The 24122-nt window shown below is 36.6% G+C and overlaps 1 protein-coding gene across 1 annotated transcript in view; it reads left to right on the top strand.

Annotated features, from left to right (window-relative positions):
- eys (eyes shut homolog) overlaps nt 1-24122 on the top strand; it is a 380525-nt gene that overhangs the window by 280881 nt on the left and 75522 nt on the right. The window contains exon 39 of the mRNA XM_041251458.1: nt 8218-8391. Within this exon, the coding sequence (XP_041107392.1) occupies nt 8218-8391 (174 nt within the window). The remainder of the gene's footprint in view (nt 1-8217; nt 8392-24122) is intronic.

The raw sequence follows: 24122 nt of genomic DNA on the forward strand, positions 1-24122 counted from the left end.
ATGGAATTCATTCCTTATACAACATGAGGGGCTATCCTTTTTGTGGAGTTTAGAATTCTAGATCTTGTATATATCTCGTGGTTTATATATATATATATATATATATATATATATATATATATATATATATATATATATAGATTTGGATTTCCAGTAACTGGGAGTAGATTAACCTTTTTTCATCTACAATTTGATTCTTCTCGCCTAAGATAGCATCATTCTAGACTGCGGGAGTAGATGTTAAACTTTTTGCTGATTTGAACTCGGCTCTCGCCAAGATAAGCATCAACTAAGACGTAGCTTTACAGTAAACTAATGTGATCCATCTGCATCCTTCTGTCTGGTGTCGATTGCTGAAGTATATTGCTGGCTCCAGGGATCAGCTCATTTTGCCTCCCCAGCGCATCAGCACACACAACGGCTGCAATGCTGGCTCCGGGGATCAACCCAGTGCGGTCTCCCCAGTGCATCAGCATTACATCCGTCTGGATTGAGCTAAGTAGGGTACATCTCTGAGGTCTTCAAGTGGGCACCTTCCATCCTCTGTGTTTCGTTGACTAGCCCACGACACCTCAAGAGGGATCAACATCACCATCCAGAATCTTTCTGTCTCAACCACAGCCAGTTGCTGCTCCTTTCAGCTGCTTCAGATAAGTTCTTCACTGTGTGACGCAACTCTTGGCCACTGAACCCGACATCTCCTAGAATCCGGGTTGTACAGTGTGCCACAAATCCTCGACAACCCACCTCCGCTGGGTAAACTTGGACTCTCCATCCTCGCTGTTCCGCTTCAGCAGCTAGTTGAGAATACCGAAGTTTCTTCCTCTCATACACCTCATCTACAGCATCTTCTCATGGCACTGTTAACTCTACCAGATGAATAAGGTGTGCTGATCCAGACCACAAGACAATGTCCGGTCGAAGGTTAGTGGTAGCAATCTCAGGTGGAAAAATAAGCTGTTGATCTTGGTGGTTGCTCTCCTGGATGGAGGAATATTGTCTTTTGAGTGTAATGCTTTGATGGAACTGGTGGCAACTTATTGGTCAGGTTACACTTGTCTTCCAATGCTAAGGCCAAAGATCGCAGCACCTGGTCATGGTGCCAAGTAAACCGTCCTTGGCTAAGACCCACCTTACATCCTGTTAAAATGTGCCTTAGTGTTGCAGGTAATGAACACAAAGGACATGAGGGATCCTCACCCACCCAGAGGTTTAGGTTCTGTGGTGATGGGAGAACATCATATGCTGATCTGATGAGGAAACTGATCCTGCTCTGTTCCATTGTCCATAGGTCTTGCCAGCCGATCTTGCATTGTTCCACACTCTCCCATCTCATCCATTCTCCCTACTTGGCCTGGGAAATTGCCTTTACACACCTGATCCTCTCCTCCTGCTTTTCCACCTCATTGACCACCAGCTTCCTCCATTGAGCTGGTGTTGCCTTGTGCCATGTAGGAGGAGCTGAACTGAGACCAAAACCTCTTTTTCCATGCTGAACTTGCCCCATAATGTCTCCGATTCGAAGGGCGGTCTTAGCATCTTCCATAGCTTTCTTTGCCATCCATTTTCTTCCAGTTTTCAACACAGGTGCTGCCTCCCTTACGCATTTGTCACATGAGTCTACTAATGTCATTTCCAGTCGGACTTTGGCACACTTAAACCCCTCAGTTAAAGCAAAGATTGGTAGCTGCAGTATTCCTTTACCATAAAGTCCCACTCTGCTGAGGCAGCATGGAACTCCCAAACATTTCCTGACGTATGAACTGATTAAAGCTTCCGGCTTCTCAACTGTTGTCAAGGAAACCCCGTACACAGTCAGTGGCCACAGCAGTCGGCAGTAGACCAAACTGAAAGCACCAGAGTTTCAGTTTGCCTGGTAAAGTGCTGCTGTCTACGCTCTTCAACCCTTCCACTGCTTGTGGTTTAACTTCTCCCACACAAACTGTGTCCTTTAGATCCCCATCATACCATCTCCCTAGATTTTTCACTGGCTTCTCGGACACTGTTGATATTGCCTCACCATTAATGTAGAACTTTTTATCTATTACTCTACCTTTAATTATAGAGATGCTCCTTGATTTAGTGGGCTTGAACTGCATTCGTGCCCATTCAATGTTATTGGTTAATTTGCCCAATAACTGATTAGTGCAGGCTACTGTTGTAGTCATTGTTGTCATGTCATCCATGTATGCTCGAGTTGGTGGTAGTCATATTCCAGAAGCCAAGTGCTCTCCTCCCACTATCCATTTTGATGCCCTTATAATTACTTCTATTCCAATGGTAAATGCCAGTGGAGAAATGGTACATCCTGCCATTATTCCAACTTCTAGTCATTGCCATGTAGTGCTGAGTTATGAAGTTGAAAAACTAAATTGTAAATCTCCAAAGTAGGCTTTCACTAAATTTGTTATTGTCATCGGTACGCTGAAGAAATCAAATGCTGCCCAAAGAAGTTCATGTGGCACTGAACCATATTCATTAGCCAAATCCAGGAATGTCACATGGAGCACCTTCCTCTCCTTTTTTGCTGATTGAATTGATTGCCAAATTACGTTGATGTGTTCTAAGCATCCTGGGAAATCTGGAATGCCTGCTTTTTGTACTGAAGTGTCAATGAAGCAATTCTTAATAGGTAGGTTGACAAACTCTGAGCAAGAATGCTGAAGAAAATCTTGCCTTCTACGTTTAATAGGGAAATAGGACGAAACTGACTGATGCATGTAGAATCCTTTTCTTTTGGTATAATGACTTCACCTGCTCAGCGCCATGCTCTTGGTACAACCTGTTTTTCCCATGCCACCTTCATCAATTTCCACAGGATTCGTAGAACTCCAAAAGCACTCTTGTATACTCTGTATGGAACTCCATTAAGCCCTGGAGATGATGATGCCCTTGCTTTTTCTACAGCTGACTCTACTTCTTTCCATTTAGGTGCACAGTCCTCCATTTGGTATTTAGGTGGATTGATAGGTGGAATATCTGAAGGCATTGAAATAAACTCCTGCCTTTTTGAATCTGTATGTGTTTCCTTCAAATATCTCTCCAGCTCAAACTTAGATGATTTTAGTGTGCCATTTTTCTCGCTGGTGAATATCTTCTTTACAAATTTGAATGGATCGTTATAAAAGTTAGTTCTCGCACACTTTATTTTTGTAGCGTTTCCGTAGGCGCTCAGTTCTGCGCAATGTTGCAAGCTTATCTTTTATGACCCTTTATAACAGACTGAGTCCCTCCTTCTGACTTTGTTCTGCTTTTTTCCATTGCTTCCTCAACTGCCTCCTTTCTCTAACTAAGCATTCAATCTCCTGTTGATGTCTGGACTTTCCAGGAGTAGTTTGTACTTTTTCCAATTCCAAACCGCTCTTTTCCATACACGTAGATGGTGTCCCCAAATTTATCCATCTTTCAACTGTTCCACTTAACCTTTCCAAAGTAAAACAGAGTTCTGTGTTTACTGTGTCCCACACAGTTTTCTCACAAGCTCTTGGCCATCTAACTCCAGGCTTGTGCCCGTTGAGGTTCTTTTCTCTCTTACGCTGGTTAGTCTGACCAGGTTCACAAGGATCATTAGGTTCATTACTAGTTGTACCCACACAAGTCCTCCTCACATCTATGACAGGGGTGCTGATATCCTGCGAACTGTGGTTTGCTTCCTGTCGCTGGATTATAATATGATATCAATTTGGCACCGCCCTTGTATTAAGGTATTTTTTCTCCCCTACTAAAAAACAAACACACACAGTAAACAAATAAACGTGCAACACTGACTATGTATGCCACCGAAGAGATGGGAGCCTCAATCTAGTACATATGTACAAACTAATGTAAGCACACACATTAAGCACATTTTATTTTATGGTAGTTCAGTTCTGAAAGAAAATTCAGGATAAACTCCATATAGACAGAACAGCAGTCCTTCTGAAGTTCTTATAGGTGGCTTTATTCTTTTGTTTTTAATTCAATTTACAGTGTTTTTTTTTTCAAGTTACAGTGAGAACAAAAATAACCAAATAGGATATATTGAAGTTTTTACAGAAATCAAACTTATATTCTGAGGTAGTTTTTGGTGCAGCAAAACATCTACGTCATACTGTTGGATTTAACTGCTACATCAGCACTGTCCCTTCCCTTAACAATCAATACACACTCCTGATTCGCTGGTATAGTACTCCCTTCCAACTCGCACAATAGGCTGTCGGTAACTGTCACCGATAAATGTGCTGTAGTCAAAGTTGGTTAGCCACACACACTGCTACATACAAGTAGGCTACTGTATTATAGAATATAATCAACCGCGATAGTTCTAATTGTCATAAATCATGTAATAAAATATTGCAGCGTTTGAAAATCATACTATTATTAATAAAGGTCGCCCTCGTATAAAGGCTGTCATAAATCATGGCTCAAAAGATTCAGCGGTTATGAACCCTCATACTAATTAATAAACGATTTTAACTTTCTAACTTATGCATAATTGATAATCCGTGTATAGATATCTATCGACTGTATATATACTATATATATTAATACTATATATAATAAGACTATATATATATATATATATATATAATCTTTAATGACTAATGTGAAGGCAATATGATCTTGTTGAAGTTTACACATCGAATATCATTTGTAATGTTTATGCTCATTGTCTGTCAAACTAGATGTACAGTAGTAAAGACCCTACTGTAAACAAGATCACACTATGTCTTCTTTGCAATACAATGCTGCTTAAGTTAATAATTGCCATCTTAATTCTAAGTGTTCATTGCAATGGTTTGCATGACTAGTTTTTGGTTCAGGCTATTAACTGAACACTTTCTGCTAGATAGTAGTACTTCTTGGATCTTGGTCATAACATAGAACCCAAAGGTGTAAAAGATGAAACATACTGTAGTCATTGTATATGCTTCCCATATTTGGCACTAGTGGCTATGTCAAGTCCTGGGATTCTTCTCATGGTTCCAATTCTCTCCAGTTTTTTGGTATAATCTATTTCTCTTTTTTTTGTCCTGTTTTCCCCAGCAAGATTCTGTCTTTACTCTCGAGATTCCTCAGCTGAGATTTGCAGCTGTTTAAAGAAGGAGTAGGGATAAGGTTGATGATACTTGAACGCTTTATATTTTTGATTCATGTCAGACATGCAACTGGCATTGCCTTCTTCTCTCACTTTGGAGCTAAAACCAGTCCCTAAGGTGGAAGCCAGTGTACTGAAGCAGTGAACCCAGTCCTACTCTTCTTATATCTATTATCCTCCTAGTGCTAGCTCTAAGCATATGGTGCCTCCTGTGTAAGATGTTATGGGACCATTACTGGCATACAGAGTTTATGAACTGAATAGCAACATCCCAAAACTCATTTGATTCAACACCTTTTGGGAAATACAACAACCATGCAGAGACCAAACCGGTGATTTGTAACTGGTTATGGACAATTGCTAAAGCACAGACACTCTTAAAAGCAGGTCTCAGGTGTCCCGCTTTTTCATTGCAATGTGTTTTCTACAGTAAAATACAAACATCTAACAGATGCAAACAGTGACAGAAGATTGCTTGGATATCAGCTTGCACTGCCCTGTAAAGTCCTGGACTTGTTTTCAGGTTAACACAGGACACTTAATCTCTCTAGTCATTGTGTTGAATCTGACTAGCAAAGCCAGATAGTACACTATTCATTAAATGTCAGTTTGTTCAGCATTACAGTAGTTTCAAATCCGCAATCAGCCATTGTGCAGTAAATAGATGGGGCAGATGAGGAGATTCTTGAAGGTAGTAAAATACACTCTTTTGAAATAAACAGGATAATTAATTTCTAACATCTGAAGTTAAAGCAAATTTATATTTCTTGTTTTAAACTATTTGATAAGGTTTTCCCAATAATTTAAAAAATCCCAGTGATTGATGAACATTGTTTCAGAGTTTAAATGAGCTTGGACTTAATTTAATTGGCTGTTCTAGAAGTCTGCTGACAGGCTTTTGATAACAATTTGAAGAAGATACAGCACAAATAAATTACTCAAACTGGGTCTTCACTGGCTAAACAGTATATTTTGGAATCTAATCAGTATGGATCATCAACATGCTCTTTATTGCCTGCACCCGGACCATACACGTACAGAGCAGTTTCTATTAATGGTTACCAAGACAGTAATTATTTCTAAAATGTCTGCATTGCACAAAATGGGTTGTGATTTTTACTGTAGTGTCAAAACACAGTGCTGCAGTCTGACTTAAGTTGCATATTCCCTTTCTTTAATTAATGAAACAATGTCAAATTTGGCTTGACAAGTTAGAACCACAACAGTTATTTTTGACATTTAACCTTTGGTCTACATCTTCACATTCACAAGGCTGCTGCTCCCTCTCCTGATATGTGTCAGATCATTGTAGAACATACAATACCTCCTGTAGAAATATGCACATCGATTTTAAATTATGAAGTCTTCATTTCTGGTTTTCATCACCTTTCATGAGTACAACAGCTAAAAAACTACAAACAGCTAACGAGAAACCAGAAAAAGGTTATTTTCCCAATAAATATTATTTTAACATTCTATATAATCAGTAATGTGAATTTATAGAACTATCATTGACTTAACAGTTAATCTTGTACTCGCCCTTGGTCCCTTCTCTACATCCTGCACTAACATTAATGTTTAATATATATTTGACATTTTTGTAGAACAATTTTGTGGTACCCTTCCAAAGGGTCCCATCTAGCCTTTTTTTTTAATCTCTGCAACTTTCTGTATAAAGTGCTCATAGTCAAAAATAATATTTAATATATAGACTGGGAAAAAAAAGCATCTTTCAAATAGTAAAAAAAAAAAACCCAAAACATGAAATCCAACTATTATAATGTCTCACAGATTCAATCAGTTAATTTTACTGACTTTTAGAAATATGGTATATTGAATTATACAAGGTGCTTCCCCCTGTTGATACATTCCACTGTTGTCTGACTGAGCAATTCAAAATGATTATTTGTTTACGTACTGCATTTAAGGTTACATAAAGCACTTGTGTCCTGTGAAAGTGTGTTATTTCTGCAGCCAAGATGGATTTGGGAGAAAGTATACTGGCAAGAAAACAATTTATTGAGTTTTTTTTTTTGTTTTGTTTTTGTGGTCTACAGTTTATTGTGATTGCAAGAAGTAGCATGAGTCTGACTGAATAACACTGGATAGAATATGGGAAAATCCAGTGATAAGGCTAGAATCCAATCAATACTATTATCAAATACTACAACAAAACAATATTTTTCATTCTGCAGCACAGAAAAAAATGTTTTGAAGGCAAGCAGTGTGCTGTAACACCAGATAGCCCCAATGCAACACTACCCCTTTTAAAGCCACTCAAGCAAAAACCTTAAAATTACATCCTGAAAACTAAACCGATTACAAAAGGGCCAGTACTGTAGGTCTAAGGAATTTAACCCATAAGGAAAAAAAAAAAAGTATGACATTGTGACGGGGTACACTCCACCCCTGTGTGCATTATATTAATTGTTGTATTATTATTTAAAATGTATGATTTAGTGTGGTAAAAACTGTTTTATTGTTTGACAGGCTGGATGGGATTAAAATGCCCCATCCAGATAAAATCGTGAGAATACGTGGTCAACAGCAAGTGCTTAATGATAAGCTGGCTGTTGACCACGCACATGATAAAACCCATGCAGGATGTGGTCGAGGGATAAACAGGGTAATTGATAGCCAGTTAATCCCTCAGCTACAATATAAAAACCTGCAGTTTTGGCTGAACTTGGTTGGTGTGTTCAGAGGCAGAACGAGCACCAGAAGGTTAAGTGGCTTGCTCAGGGTCACACAGTGAGTCATGGCTGAGCTGGGATTTGAAGCCTGTTTCTTTAACCATTGGACCATCTTGTTAAATGTGGTTGGCATACTGTATAGATCATACTGTAGGTACACAAAACACCCCTGTAATGTTAAGATTGCGATTCAGCCCATTGAGTTGATTACTTTGGGCAGTTGTATTTATTGTCTGTAAGCCAATGTAAAAGTGAGATTGTCAGTCTTGCAAACCTTTTAGTATTGTACCTCTATGCAATCATAAATACATATTTTACTATTGCATTGCTGTGTCAATTTTTGTCTTCAGTAACATGAGTATGGACTATTATTAGTTGGGAGTGATATGAATTAAGAATGAACTGCATATTTCTATAATCTTAATGTATTTTGCTGTATCGTTTCAGATACCACATTATTCTTCCCATCTTTCAATGGTGAGTCATATCTGGAGCTACCATCACTTACTTCCCTGGCTGAGAGCACAGACAGCAAAGTTACTTTGTCCCAAGACACTGAGAACACTGTTACCCTTTACTTGACAGTGAAAACAAGTGCTTCACATGGAACCATCCTTTACAGTGAGTATAACAGATACTTCTATCTGAACAGTGTGCTTTTGTCTTTTTAATCTTTTGCTGCCTTCAGAAAAAAATGAATTGGCATGTCTTTTTTCAGTCAATGAAGTGATAATCAAAATGCAGTACAAAGCTTCTCGGTATATTATTCAAAGTAGATGTGCTTCTTTATGCTCCTTTGATCAGGACTTTCAGGACTGGCTAAGTCATTGAGATAACTAAAGTAACCTGTGGCTGACTGTAATATGTACAGCATGAGGATAAAGTTTAAGACCTAAAAGACAACAGCTATTACAAATACAAATCCATAATCGTATCTGTAATGATTTGAATGGTGATTATTAGAAATAGCACACTACAGCATTCAGTATGTGAAAATGGCATCCATCTGAAAAAGATAATGGCCTAAAGTTCTTGCTGCGTATATTTGAAAGCATGCACCATACTTCAGTGGCAAAAATCAAAACTGTACCTTGGAGGGTTACACACTAACTCCCATAAAGAAAGTGCAAATATCTTAGCTCTAAAAGTGAGATCTAAAGAAATATCTCAACAATTATGCACTGTGTACAGTATTTATATATGTCTTTGTACCTGTAATTACTTTCAGTATACTGCAGAGTCCTAGTCCCCCAGTCAATTGTGCAGGCCAGACATCTTGAAAATACCTTTAAGAGAGACTTTAAATGTATTAGTGTAACAATTTGTCAGGATGTTAACAACAAAAAAAATTCCAGGTACGTTATTTAAATAGTTGTAGCAACATGTGGGGACATATGACATTATATTTTCCAGAACCCCACTATATACTCTTTAATCTAAGTAAATCACCTTTGCAAGGCATTATATGAATGTATTTGTATGTGTTACGCACTTTGTGACAGTCTTTTATGAGCCGATGAAGAGATCCTGTCATGTTACTATCTCTCCTAATGTGCCAATGAGAATAGGTCTAGTCATAACTGTTTTTTTAAATCTGTGGCACCTGTTTTGATCCAGCTGGGTTTAAAGGAGGTAACAGCAATGGTGCATCTAATGATTAGCAATCTACTTATAAATATCTACATCGGTGAGTACAGTATAAACCTTATAAATTTAAGTATAGAATGTGCATTATAATTCATATTTCTTTCAGTGAAATGTGTTATATACATAAGCGATCAGGATTTCTGAAACTGACATGTAGTCATACATTTCCCAAGTTCCTTCAGATTTCTGGTTTCCTGTCCAAATATATACTGTACTGTATTTACAGGTGTTTCTCCCAGATCTTTTAATGTTTGTAAAATACTTTAACATAGATTTTAATGGAACAGTGTAAAAGTGCCATTTTTACAGTGCCACAGCAGGAACAATAATGTTTACTGTATATTTGTATAGAACTTAAAAGACTAAACAAATTTTGCTCATGTGTAGATATAAACAATTTCAAGTTTCAGGGATTTTTTCTTTCTTATAAATATCTTGTCACTATTAGTTGAGTCCTTATTTACACGCTACAGCAACATTCAAGAAGTGAGGCTGGAGTTGGTAGAGGCACAGCAACTGATTTAGAATGCTTTCCCTCTAAAAGGAAATTACTCACCCTCTCCAACAAGATTGAACTCCCTGCTATTTGTGCTCAGGACTTGTGAAGTCATCAAGACTTGAGGATTATCTAATATAACAACCTACTATTTATCTGTTGTGATTCAGACACACAGGGCAAGATTCTCAAAGCTTTTTACTCCCAGTCTTTATAGCTTGATTTTGTAAGAAAGAAAAATGTACTCAATAAAATTTCCAAAACCAAAATTAACTACTCAGGCATTTAGGGGCCGATGTAAGGATATCTTCAAAGTGATTTGTGGCTGCAAAACACCCATATTGCTGCCAAAAAAATGTTTAGCTGGGGTAAAGTGGGACTTTAGTGGTCACAAAAAAGCAGCGTATGTAAAGAATGGCTTTCACCTGGCATTCTGCACCCGCTATCAAATTAGCACTTTGCCATCATTAACTGCTAGGCAATTTCGATTTTGCAGCTGCAGTTGTTTGCACTGCACCTATCCTTACATCAGCCCCTTAGTCTCAAGTTATGTTATGGTTTTTATGTGAAAAGTCTGGGATTAGTTTGCCTCACCACACTTCAGCACCCCCCTATTGGTTATGTGCTCCACGAGTACAGGTGGGCCTTTGCTTTCTGGGTTTTATCACTTGATCACATTTGTTGCTTAGGTTTGACAGGTGAAAATAAGTGATTGGATTGGCAGCATGAAATTAGTTTGTCCCTTGATTTCTACCTATTGAGATCTCATGGGCAACTATAGCTCATTTTACAGGTGGGTTTCTGCTGGGTTTCTACCCTGGTTCAGTGCTCACATTGATTTTTTTAGATCACAATGCAGCTTCAAGGGTGTGTTGGTGTTCTGGTACTGCACTTAGTACCATCAGATTATCCAACATAAAACCTTTAGAGTATATAGTTAATCAACTAATATTTAATATGTATTGTCATAATTTTGTATTTCCCACATTTGCAGATATGTCAGTGCTACACTTACATCACAAGAATTCTTACTCCCAAAAGGTGCACCTCCACTGTCTTTCAGTAACAAATTGCTGCTTTCCCTCACTTGTTATGTTAACTGCGTTCCTTCATGATAGCAGCAATGAAATATGTTCAAAAAGCTTGCAGCAATTTTTTGGTCACTGGTTGCTATGAAAACAATACAATTAAAATGGACCAACGTTTGCATTTAGTATATACTGTCAGAAAATATGGGATCTACAAAGTGATGACAATACATGCATTATTAGATAAGATTTACTGGAATTATTTTGTTAGCTCTGTGCACTTTAATTACAAATTACTTTAGGTGTCACAGTATTTCATATTGTGTAAAAGTAAAAGGCTAAAAACAACACTGGACTCAATTATGTTTAAATCCAATCTATTAAGCTGTTTTTGTTATCACTGGCAGGTCTAAGGAGGTCAACTACAGATTCCTCAGGTTTAATAATTATATTTTATTCTATATAACTGTGACAAATTCTAGGTTCCACGATGTGTACACATATATATATATATACAATATATATATATATATATATATATATATATATATATATATATATATATACACACACACACACACACACACACACACACACACACACACACACACACACACACACACACACACACACAAAGTATTTGGGCAAAGAAAATCCACAAAGAAAATGATTTCTATAATGTCTAATTCTTCTATTGAAAATAAATTAAAGTAGAGATTCAGCTTTATAATCAAAAAAATACATAACATGCATAAAATGAAAAAATAACATGCACAATTTCATACTTTGACAAAAGTATTTGGGCAATCAACATATTTTGCATGGGATTCAAGCCTGGGGACTGAGATAACCAATTAACTGTAATCTTCCTTTTTGTCAGAAATTCCTTTGTAGATTTCACAGAATGTTTAGGGTCATTATCCTGCTGGAATACAAACATCCGTCCAATAAGCCTTGTAGCACTGGGTAACAAATATGAGGACAAAATGTCTTGATAATTTTGCAGCATTCATTCATCCTTCTACAAGGCAAAGGTCGTCTGTGCCTGAGGAAGAAAAACAAACCTACACCATCACACAATTACCATGTTTAACACTGGGCATGATGAACTTTTCTTTAAATTCTTCTCCTGTCTTCCTCCAAACATATTGTTGCTTTCTTGGAGAAAAGTTATATTTTGGATTTGTCTCACCATACAATTTAGTTGAAGAAATCATCAGGCTTCAAGTATTCAATGGAAAACTCAATTCGCTTTCTTTTGTGTATTCTTTTAAACAAAAGTTTGCAACTTGGTTTTCTCCAATGGACATTCATCTTGTTAAGGTATTATTGAATTGTTCACTCACGAATTTCTTAACCATCTTCGTTCAATTCCTGTGTCAAATCTTTTGCAATAATCCAAGGATTTTGCCTGATTGGTCGAATGATGATTCTTCAAGATTTTACAGAAATCTTGCTTGGTCACCTTCTGCACAGGGTTTTTATGATGGGACTTTTAATCCCATCCATGCTGCCAAAAAATAACAAAAACACACATGGCTATTTGCCATCATTTATAAACAATAAATCATAATATAATAAATAACACTGCACATATACTATATACATAGGACCAAGCACTTTGCCACAGTCTTCCACACCTGGAACTAGCTTCAGTAGTTCCTGTTCAACTGTGTTTGTCAATAATAGCCCACACAGTGCTTTTTGGTAAACCGTGTCTTTCTGACATTTTTCTGGTACTTTATCCTTTTTCGTTTAGTTGTGTCACTGCCATTGTGAGATTGTTGTTGTACTCTTTAGTTTTAACCATTGTGTTGTTTTTTTAATCACAAATTTCCAATTAATTTTTCAGCACTTGATGATTATGTATTTCTTTTTTATAATTATCACCAGGTGTTGGTTTTCAATCATGATAATTGCCAATAATTAGCAACAAATGGGTTTCATAATAAATATGTTGATTGCCCAAATACTTTTGTCAAAGTATGAACTGAGTTTCTATATATTTTTTTAATTTTATGCATGTTATGTAATAATTTCTTGTTTTATTCTAAAGCTGAATCTCTACTTTAATTTATATTGTTTAATAGAACAATTAGAAATTGTAGAAATCATTGTGTACATACCATCACTTCCAGGACTCCTAGTTCTTCTTTATGCTGAAGATAGTTCTTAATGACTTTCGCTGTATGTTTGGGGTCGTTGTCGTGCTGCAGAATAAATTTGGGGCCAATCAGATGCCCCCCTGATGGTACTGCATGATGGATAAGTATCTGCCTGTAGTTCTCAGCATTGAGGAGACCATTAATTCTGATCAAATCCCCAACTCCATTTGCAGAAATGCAGCCCCAAACTTGCAAGGAACCTCCACTATGCTTCACTGTTGCCTGCAGACATTCATTCATGTACCGCTCTCCAGCCTTTCAGTGAAAAAACTTCCTTCTGCTACAGCCAAATATTTCAAATTTTGACTCATCAGTCCAGAGCACCTGCTGCCATTTTTCTGCACCCCAGTTCCTGTGTTTTTGTGCATAGTTGAGTCACTTGGCCTTGTTTCCACGTCGGAGGTATGGCTTTTTAGCCGCTAGTCTTCCATGAAGGCCACTTCTGATCAAATTTCTCTGGACAGTAGATGGGTGTACCACGGTCCCACTGTTTTCTGCCAATTCTGAGCTGATGGCATTGCTGGACATCTTCCGATTGCGAAGGGAAGTAAGCATGATGTATCTTTCATCTGCTGCAGTAAGTTTCCTTGGCCAACCACTGTGTCTACGGTCCTCAACGTTGCCCGTTTCTTTGTGCTTCTTCAATAGAGCTTGGACAGCACATCTGGAAACCCCTGTCTGCCTTGAAATTTCTGCCTGGGAGAGACCTTGCTGATGCAGTATAACTACCTTGTGTCTTGTTGCTGTGCTCAGTCTTGCCATGGTGTATGACTTTTGACAGTAAACTGTCTTCAGCAACCTGACCTTGTTAGCTGAGTTTCGCTGTTCCTCATCCAGTTTTATTCCTCCTACACAGCATTAGCACCTGTTTGGTATAATTGTTTAATCATACACCTGACTATATGCCTACAAAATCCCTGACTTTGTGCAAGTGTACCTAGAAGAATTGATGCTGTTTTGAAGGCAAAGGGTGGTCACACCAAATATGGATTTGATTTAGATTTTTCTTCTGTTCACTCACTTTGCATTTAGTTAGTTGATAAATATAATCTATTAATATGTCTATTTTTGAAAGCATTCTTACTTTACAGCAATTTTTCACAGCTGCCTAACACTTTTGTACAGTACTGTATATATACACAATCGAATACAAATTATACCAATCGAATACAAACTTATTTGAATAGTTTAACAAAAATATATATATATATATATATATATATATATATATATATATATATATATATATAATATATGTTAGTCTAAGACAATACACAATGCCCCAGGGGCATTGTGTTAAAATCGAGTCAGAAGTTGCATGGAGCAATAACTCAGACATGGGCAAAAATACAGGCATTTTTTTTAATTAAGAAACAAAAAATGTAACAGGAAGTTGGGTCATGGAGTGCTTGTATGGTATGTAATCTAAATACGGCCACCTTTAAACTAACACTGACCTCTTTTCACTTATTGAATTTAGTAATATCCATAAGGGGAATCATCAGCCGTATTAGTGTGGCAATATTCCAGTCAGTATTCAGTTTAGATCATTAAAATTCCCTGTAGACCACCCTTGAAATACCACCAACACAAACTCATAAACTGTTAGTATCACATATTGCAGCACGTGTCCCTCAATGAACCAATAAATTGTTAGAAAAAGATTTGTAGAATATTATTTCACCTCTCATGCATAACAGCTACCCACTCTATTTGGTCTCTTTGTGTCTTAGTTAAAGTCTCTGTTCTAATTCGTCCTAGGTTTTAATTCAAATGGTTATAAAAAATATTACGTTAATATTTTTCTGCTATAAATCCAGTGTATAGAGGCATACTCATCTGCAGAATCAAACTCCTTGCCCGGTTGTTTTATTATATTCCTTTGTTTATATTTGTAGCATGGCAACGACACAGTTACTATATTCCACATTTGCTTCGCATTTTTTAATGAGTTTTCGAGTCCATTCAAACAAAATAGTGTTTTGTTGCTTCAGAAAATGATTCTTTGTTAGCAGTGTATCTCAATGATTCTGGTGTGAATGGAAACTTTTTGTAAAATACACTAAAGCATCAGATAGTCTAGAAGTATGGATAAAGTCTGGAAAAATGCCAAACTGATTTCCAGGTCTTGAAAAATGCTTGAAAAACCATGTCTGTTATGAAAGTCTTGAAAAAGTCTGGAATTTTGCTAGTATCACGGGAGAATGAAAATAATTCTGTGATTATTATTATTATTATTATTATTATTATTATTATTATTATTATTATTATTATTATTATTAATAATAATAATAATAATAATAATAATTTATCTCAAAAGTGGGTCAGCAGCTGTAGCAGCAGCTGTCTGTGGTTTACTATGTTATTCAATGAATAAGATATAGCCAGAATACTGGATGCAGCATGCCACAAATAGGTACTGTTCTTGTAATTCTACTTTTATTCACAATCTCATTGCTATTATTATTATTGTTATTATTACTGTTGGTAGTGACTAATACTGTAATAATAAAAAAATCAAACAATAAAAACAGTACTAATATTATTAATAATTTAGCTAATGCCTTTATCTAAGGTGAAACTTACTCCAGCAGCTTATATTGTTAGTTTTAGATAGTGCTTTTACTATAGCGAACAAAAGGAGGGTGTACTGTATTTAGTATTTGACTTACATAAGAACATAAGAAAGTTTATGAACGAGAGGAGGCCATTCAGCCCATCTTGCTTGTTTCATCGTTAGTAGTTTATTGATCCCAGAATCTCATCAAGCAGCTTGTTGAAGGATCCCAAGGTGTCAGCTTCAACAACATTACTGGGGAGTTGGTTCCAGATTCTCACGATTCTCTGTGTAAAAAAAAATGGCCTCCTATATTCTGTTCTGAATGCCCCTTTATCTAATCTCCAATTGTGACCCCTGGTCCTTGTTTCTTTTTTCACGTCGAAAAAGTCCCTTGGGTCAACATTGTCAGTACCTTTTAGACTTGTATGTTTAATATACAACACTTGCACATTTTAATATATAATGTGTGAATATTTGTTATTTCATTTTTGTTATTTTTCACCTCCCATAGTGTTCAACATTTAACTATACTTGTGCCAAAATTGTCTGGTTTTACTATACTATTGGTACCATTATACTATCCTATTTTGGCAAATATAAACTCTTTATATTTGTTTTGGAAATAATACAATGTAGTTCTCAAATATTGAACATTTCTCTTCTCTTTTGCATACTTGCATTGTGTCTTTCTAGATATGCACCTCCAGATTCTGACAGATACTTTTAGAAAACTGGGTGCAATTTCTGCTCTGGATCAAAAAGCTATAATGCTCTGTGACTGCCCGCCTATGTGGATAACTATCGAAAAACTAGTAGAAATGAACTAAAACACAAGTCTGGGAAGTCTGAAAAAAGTATGGAATTTTTATGTTGAAAAAGTGTATGAACTCTATTTTCTATACCCTCAAAGCTAATAAATCACAGCAGTTTGATAAAAGCAAAAAAAAAAAAAAAAACCTGAAATTTGAAGCTGTTGGTTACCTCGCAAGCAACAGTCAGTCACCACCACCCAGAAAAATGTTTGTACCTCTTCAAATAGCAAACAAAAATCAGCTGCAGAGCATCATCAGTACATCATCAGAAACAGCGTTCTAATAACTAGAAATAAAACTAAAAATAAAATTTTAAATTGCTGTCCAAACTATGGTTAAATATCAATAAAATCTATTGCTTTCTATTTTTATTTAAGCATCGTACAATGATTGCTCACATGCAGGATTTAAATATATACCTATAAATAACATTTTTGTTTCTATAAGAAAGGGTTAATGCTAATCCCTCAATAACAGGGTTGTATTTCTTTGTTGTGTGAATATGCAATGCTTAAATACTGTATGCGTAAATATAGATATTGTAGGAATACTTAAGAGCCTCTTTGTGATGTTGAAAAAATGTACGGACTGTAGAGCAACCATAGTTTATGTAAAGTAGTAGTAGTATTACTAGTATTAACTTTTCTTAATAAGGCCTGTTTTTTAATGTGGCTATTGGATTGATTGTCAGCTGTATATAGGCTGACGTTATTTTGAGAAAGTGATGAGATTTAGTGCCAGTCATTTTTCCAAATGAATAAATCCACTAAACCAGCTTTGTGTCTCTTTATCTGTCTTTCAATAAGCCTGATATAATTTATGTATTGAATTGCTCCCTGTACTCTCAGTGATGTTGGCTCATATTTTCTATTCTTTTTTAGGCTGGCGCTATATTTTTGTAATAGCATCTTTATAGTGCAAAGTGTTTATTTTCCGGTAATTCTTTTGTTTTCTGACAACTCTTGTAAAGCCCAAGTGGTTTATCAATGTCGCTAGAGCCCCAAGATGGTGTCTTAAATATACTATTTTGGTGTATTACTACTGAAAGTGAATGAGTGGTCATCTTAGATTGATAAGCAAACTTTCTTTAAATAATTTATCTGTAAGAAATGTTTCTGGGTATTAAGGAAAAAATATTTTAAAAGCTTTGTAGAGGATCCAAACCAGATGATAAAAAAAGATGAAACAAGAAAACAACCAAAATAAGAACAGCTGCAGTGCCTGTATCACCAATATAGATAAGAAAGGCTTTCCAATTCCAGTACAATCAGTAGTGGCAAAAAGAGGTCCCTGTTTATCAAAGCTTTACCACAGTGTTAAAAAAGTGAAACAATTCAAAAGTACAACAAAGCTGTTGCAAACTCTCTCGTAGGTAAGGGAGGAAAATCTACTGAGCACAGAACACCTCCTCGCTGGCTGGGCCATATCATCAGGGTTCTGTTACTTTACATAATTTGTTGATTAAAACTTAAAAGTTTTATGCCACAGTATTTATTTAAATTATTTAACAAATGCATTTTAGGAAAGGTTAATGTATTGTGTCAAAGAACAGGGACATTGGTCCTCATAAGACACCTCTTTGATAAAATGAGGAGAATTTATTAAAAGTAAAGATGAACCAAAAGACCACTTGAATTGTATAACCCAGTAAAGTGTGTTCCTGTCACTTAGTTAGTTGTTGAATTGTGCAATACTGTATAGTACCAGTAACATGTTATGAAGAATACAGCCTTAAAACATCTGACTGCTGGTATATAAAAAGCTATGGTTTTATGACAGCTACATGTGAGTTTTTGATAGATTGTGGTGAGTCCACAAGGGAATTAACACATGCATAGTATTGAGCGAATGTGACAAGAACCTGTTGTGTGGCTCTCTTTTCATACATTATAAAGAAATACAATACAATAAACTGGAAAAACTGTCAGTCTCACCCTTTGTTCCTGGTATTAGGTGCCCAAGACAATCTCAGAAAATAAAAGATTTTGTTTCTTTTATAATCATTTAGAAATTCTTTTGAACTAGATGTGACAGGCAGGCTGCTTTTCATATCGAAAGATCACATTAGTCGCAAACTGTGTGAGACATGCTGCTAGTACCATAGTGCACTACTGTTGTGCAATGAGATAACTGAAACCCTTTGAATTGTAACCAATATAAACATACTCCGACTATATGATCTTAAAGAGTTTTCATACCTGTGAGTGGTAGGGAACAATTTGATTGAACAATATTTACAAGTATTAAAGGCAGTCGTCTGAGAGATTTGTTCATTCAGGAACCAGAGAGCATGAGCTGGCTCCTTGAGTAAATCTACAGTTCTTTACGGGCCCCCTTGGTCACAAGGAGTATCTGTAGTCCTTTGGCCCCTGGTCACAGAGACAAAATAAAGCAACGTCTATACAACTGTGACTTTGGGAAACAGGGATAATGTTATTATCTTTAAACAAAGTGGGTTTCTGTCATGGAAGAAATTGCTTACTGTGTGCTTGTAGGGTACATGTTTATGTGACAAGCACTGCAATTCTGCAGATATTCATTACAATACAAGACTATTCTGAAAGGTTTATATAGTTTTTTTTTTTTTTTTTTTTAATAGAGCACACTTCAAAACATCTGCAATAAACAATTTCAAGTTTAGTATTCTGGAGAGACAATGGCACCCAGTCTAGCAGAAAGGAGTGTTTGAAAGTTTACACAGATTTTCTGGATATGTTTACTTAGCTGTAGAGGAAATTAGGCCAGTACCTTAGGGAAGACAAATCAAAGCGAACATATTAGAGGGACTAAAGCTGTTGACCTTGAAGTATAGATTCCTGTCACTCATGCTAGCACCTTATTTCCTCCAGTCAGTGAAAAAACTTGCTATTCATGTATGAAGCAAACAAGGATTGCTGAGCAAAAATCATTGTCTGCATCTACAAATAAATAATAATAATTACAACAATAATACACACCAAACTGTACATAATAAATAAGACTGTAATTCCATTGAGGGTTTCTGGTGACATATAATATGGAAATTATATCAATGTCTCTAGAAACCTGAGATGCAGTTCCAGTACAACCTTATGGTCTAGACCAATGGTTTCCAACCTGTGGAAACTGCTTGTGTTCACTGTTCAGGAAAAAAAAAATCGAGCCTTTTCGCTCCTCATAAAAGTAATGCACTGCACTGAATATTCTAACGGTTAGAATGGCTAAATTAAAACAAACAAAGAAAAAAAGAATCATTAAAACCAGTTGTAGTACTTTTCATTTTCAGCAATATAAAATATGTGCTACAGTGTTGCCAGGGATATAGGAATATCCCTATTTCCATATTATACGTTTTTAGAGAGGTTAGCTGCATATAGTAGCAGAAGTTCATGTGAAAGAAAAAGAGGCTATATTTGTTGCTTGACTTGTGAACTGTACCGTGCATGGATTAATTTGCTTCACGAGGTGATGGTTGTGGTGACCAGCCCTGGTATTTATATTTACTGGATCCAAGGACAACCCATGCCTAGTGCATTATTTGTCAGGAGGTTTTCTCAAACAAAACTCTTAATCCTGTAAAGTTGAGATGACATTTATCTACAAAGCATTCAGAATGTGAAAAAAAAAATTAACAAAAGAAAATTAATTTTGCCACCAGCAACTTTCAATGAGTAAAATGACAACATTCCTTGATGAACTGGTAACAAAGATTCAAGCCCAGGAATCTAATCAAGTCAGGTACGTTATATAAATACTTCACTTTCTACATGTACATTTACATATACACATACAAATTAGTTTCAAAATGCTTTTGTGAAAAAATGCATGGCAAGTGGTTTGTGGGAAAAATCCTAACACCAAGGTGGTCCCTACATTGAAAAAGGTTGGGAACCACTGGTGTAACAGTCTTGTTTCTGTTTCATTATTCCCACAAAGACCAATTTCTCTGCAAGAAACATGAAACACATTTTTACTACGCCACTCGAAAATGCGCACATAATGCACTAGATGACTATTAATAAAAGTGTAAACTGGGCACTGATCTGGTAGTGGTTTCTCACATCCATTGCTGCCACTCACATGAATGGGGCAAGTTATCTTGAAGGTCTTATCTTTGTGGTAGGATGTTCTGGCTTGTCTTCCCTTAGACCAACATACACTTGAATGGCAGTTCAATTTCCTTTTATGTAATTTGTTAAAGTTCAGAGATGATCAATAATTACCCATGTGTCAGAGTACATGCATGATAAAAACTGATATAATCTCCTTTTTAACTTGAGACCATCTGATACAAGCTTTTACAAAGCAGTGCACTGTGATAATGTCAGCTTTTCACAGAAGCCCATACCAAGGCACCTTGGTAAGAGAAATAAACATCACCATTATCTTAACTAATGTATTCCTCTCCTTGTTTAGATTGGGTCACATCTTGGTGATTTTTTGAAAATGGAAATTTTTTTAAACCATGTGAACTTAAAGGACTTTCAAATATGTCTTCTCTCTAAATTCAGCCATCATATCAGATTGCCCCCCGACAGTCATTTTGGAGGTTTTTGGTTTTAATATGTAATTTTCTCCACTCGTGTAACTCATATGAGGCTCCCCGTTCATGTACCTATCTGTCTGTATGTATTAAATATTCTCACAAAGCATGAAACGTGGGAGTGCAGAAGTAAAGGAGATACATTACATTGTACCTAAAAGTCCCAAGAGCAGTAACATTGACGGCCACACAGAAAACAATTGTATTTTGATTATACAGAACAGTATCCTATTTTATGATTTTTTATTTACCAGTCTGCAATGTGTTTGGCTATAATTAGATTAGTCTCTAGCCTGTGTAAATGACTGACAGTCTATTGTTTTGCAATCAGCCTTTTCAAAGGCTCGAACCTGCTTGCCAGGTGTGCTTTTTTGGTCCATCAATCAGCATCAGGACTAGTGAAAAAAACGCAACAAAATATGGAGCTGACAGGTGGCCTGTTTAGGTGTTTTAAAATGTATTGGACCTAGCAGCCATCAACTCCTGGGTACTTTAGAAAGAATGCACAGAGAAGAAGGTACGAAGGAGAGAATATGTTTTACAGTTAGCACAGGAACTTCACAAGAAGCATTTGGAACAGAGGGAGACTGCCAAGCGTGTACCCACAGCTAAAGCTGGCAACTCCGCGAAGAGCCGCAAGAGATGCCAATGCCAGGTTGGCAAGTGTAATAAAAATAAAACTTCAGACAGCTGTGCCCTGTGCAGAAAGGCAGCATTGAGAAGCACATTATCTGTGTTGATTGTGAACAGCCTTAGGCTTAGGTAAAGGAATACCCTTTATAAAAAAATAATAATAATTCTTGTTGTGATCCTGTGCTTCTGTAAAAAGTGTTCTTCTAAGTTTATTTACTGCACTGTTCAGTTGCTTTTGCACATCTGATAAAACCGATTTCTGTGTGTGTGTGTGTGTGTGTGTGTGTGTGTATATATATATATATATAATAATATATATATATATATATAATATATATATAATATATATATATATATGTATATACTATATGTATGACGATTCATTATCATGTCCAATAATTTAAATACGAGAATTTGACGTTTACCAGAATAAAAAGAAATATGGCTTACTGATTAATCCATTTCTGGAGGTGTGTAGCACATGTTCCCAGGATGGTGGTTGTCAGGAAAAAAAAACTGACACTGGCAGCAATCAATATTTGATAACACATTTTCTCTGACTAGATATTCAAATTGGCATTCTTCTCCTCAATACACTCACAATTCTGTTTCAGCTACACATGAAGGTGAAATAATTATTAATGCTTTCTTGGTTATTTGATACCCATCACTCAATGTATAGCACAGTAGAGGTTGCAGAATCCGATCCTGCCTAATGGTTTACCTGCACATACTCACACTACCAGCAACCCAGCATGAAGTGTGGGGTTTTTGATCTATTAGAGATGCTGTCTTCTGATTAACTCTAAAACCAAAATCCCCATGCTACTTTGACATCTTTTTGAATGAAGTTTCAGGATATGACCACTGTCATTATTGAAAAGATGAGTAAGGTCTCTTTGGAAAAGAGCAATCCTTCATGGAAAGCTGCCAAAAAGATATAATAATAATTATGAAGATGTCTACTGTACAGTAAGTCCCTACTATCTGTACATGGTCTTGTCTTCAGAAGTTTTGTTGCAGTGTGGGATACAATTCATTTGAGCTGCACTGGGCATTAACCCTTTGAGTAGTGAGTTCTAAAATGCCCTGAGTTTTTTCTTTTCTTCTGTCTTCTGCATGCGCTTGATTATTATGAGTACCGCCTACAAACAAGCTGAAAGGTATACCTTTGTTCAGTATGTATGTAATGAATACTGATGAAATACAGACAAAAGAGAAATTTATTGATTACAATTAAATTGTAATCAATTATCAGTGTAGATGATGTGGCCATTGCCCAGGTAAGGCTTCATGAGACTAAGGCCATCAGAACCGGACACACCGAGATCTGTGTCATGAAGAATATCAGTAGTGCCACCAGGATAAACAACAAAATTCAAAATGTACCCGGTCTTCACATCGCAGATGAACAATTTGATGCCGAAATGATGTTGCTTTGAGGGAATGTACTGTCCTTTCCCCCTGAATCTTTACCTGTCTCTCGGCCATCTCCTCCTGGATGCATTCACATCATCTTAAATTCTCCAAATGAGAACTCCTTTTCTTCCCCCTTCTTCCTCCCCCACTGCTGATCTCTCTATCTCTATTCGTCTTGAATCCACCAACAACCTCAGTGTCAGCCTCAACCTCTCCCTCTCCTACTCACAGCACATTTCTACTTTGCCACACTCCTCTCACTTCTTCCTCAGCAACATATGTAGAATTCTTCACTTCCTCAACGACTACTTCACACAGCTCCTAGTTCAGGCGCTTGTACTGTCCTGTCTTGACTACTGTAACTCCCTCCTGGCCGGCCTCCCTGCCTCTGCTATCCATCCGCTCAAGCTCATCCAAAACTCAGCTGCCTGCCTCGTCTTTTCTCGTCCTCGTTTCTCCCACGCTACCCTGATGCTCCATTCCCTCCACTGGCTCCATATCACCGCTCGCATCCAATTCAAAACTCTTATACTCACCTATCGCTGTCTCAACCTTTCTGGTCCCTGCTGTCTACAGACTATTATTTTACCGTACACCCTCTCGCCCCGATGGCAGGACTTCTCAGTCCCTGACCACATTCCGGCACCTCCTTAAGACTCCTTTTCATACGGCATCTGTAAATTTCACAACTCTTGACTATGTTGGAATAAATGGAACTAAATTGTAGCAGTACTTGCACTGAACTGCGCCATACTTTATTGTATTCTACTACTGCTCTTAATTATAACTATTTCCTGTATCTTGTACTTGATTGTACTCTTATCTGTATTCTCATTTTTTGTAATTGCTCTTATTTGAATCATTGTTATTTATTTATCTTACTATGTGCTATTAATGGAATTTACTCTTACAAGCAAATATTTTTATTGTCAGTTTTACTGCTCTTAGTCGAATTTGCTCTTAACCACCCAGCTTCTAAATTTATCTAAATTCAACTCTCGTGAGAATAGCGTGCAGGGGGTTCTTTTTCCATTTGTAATGTTTATCATGTCTTTTTGGATATCTAGACT

Source organism: Polyodon spathula, chromosome 5 (genome assembly GCF_017654505.1).
Source record: "Polyodon spathula isolate WHYD16114869_AA chromosome 5, ASM1765450v1, whole genome shotgun sequence".
In the NCBI taxonomy this organism is placed as follows: Eukaryota; Metazoa; Chordata; class Actinopteri; order Acipenseriformes; family Polyodontidae; genus Polyodon; species Polyodon spathula.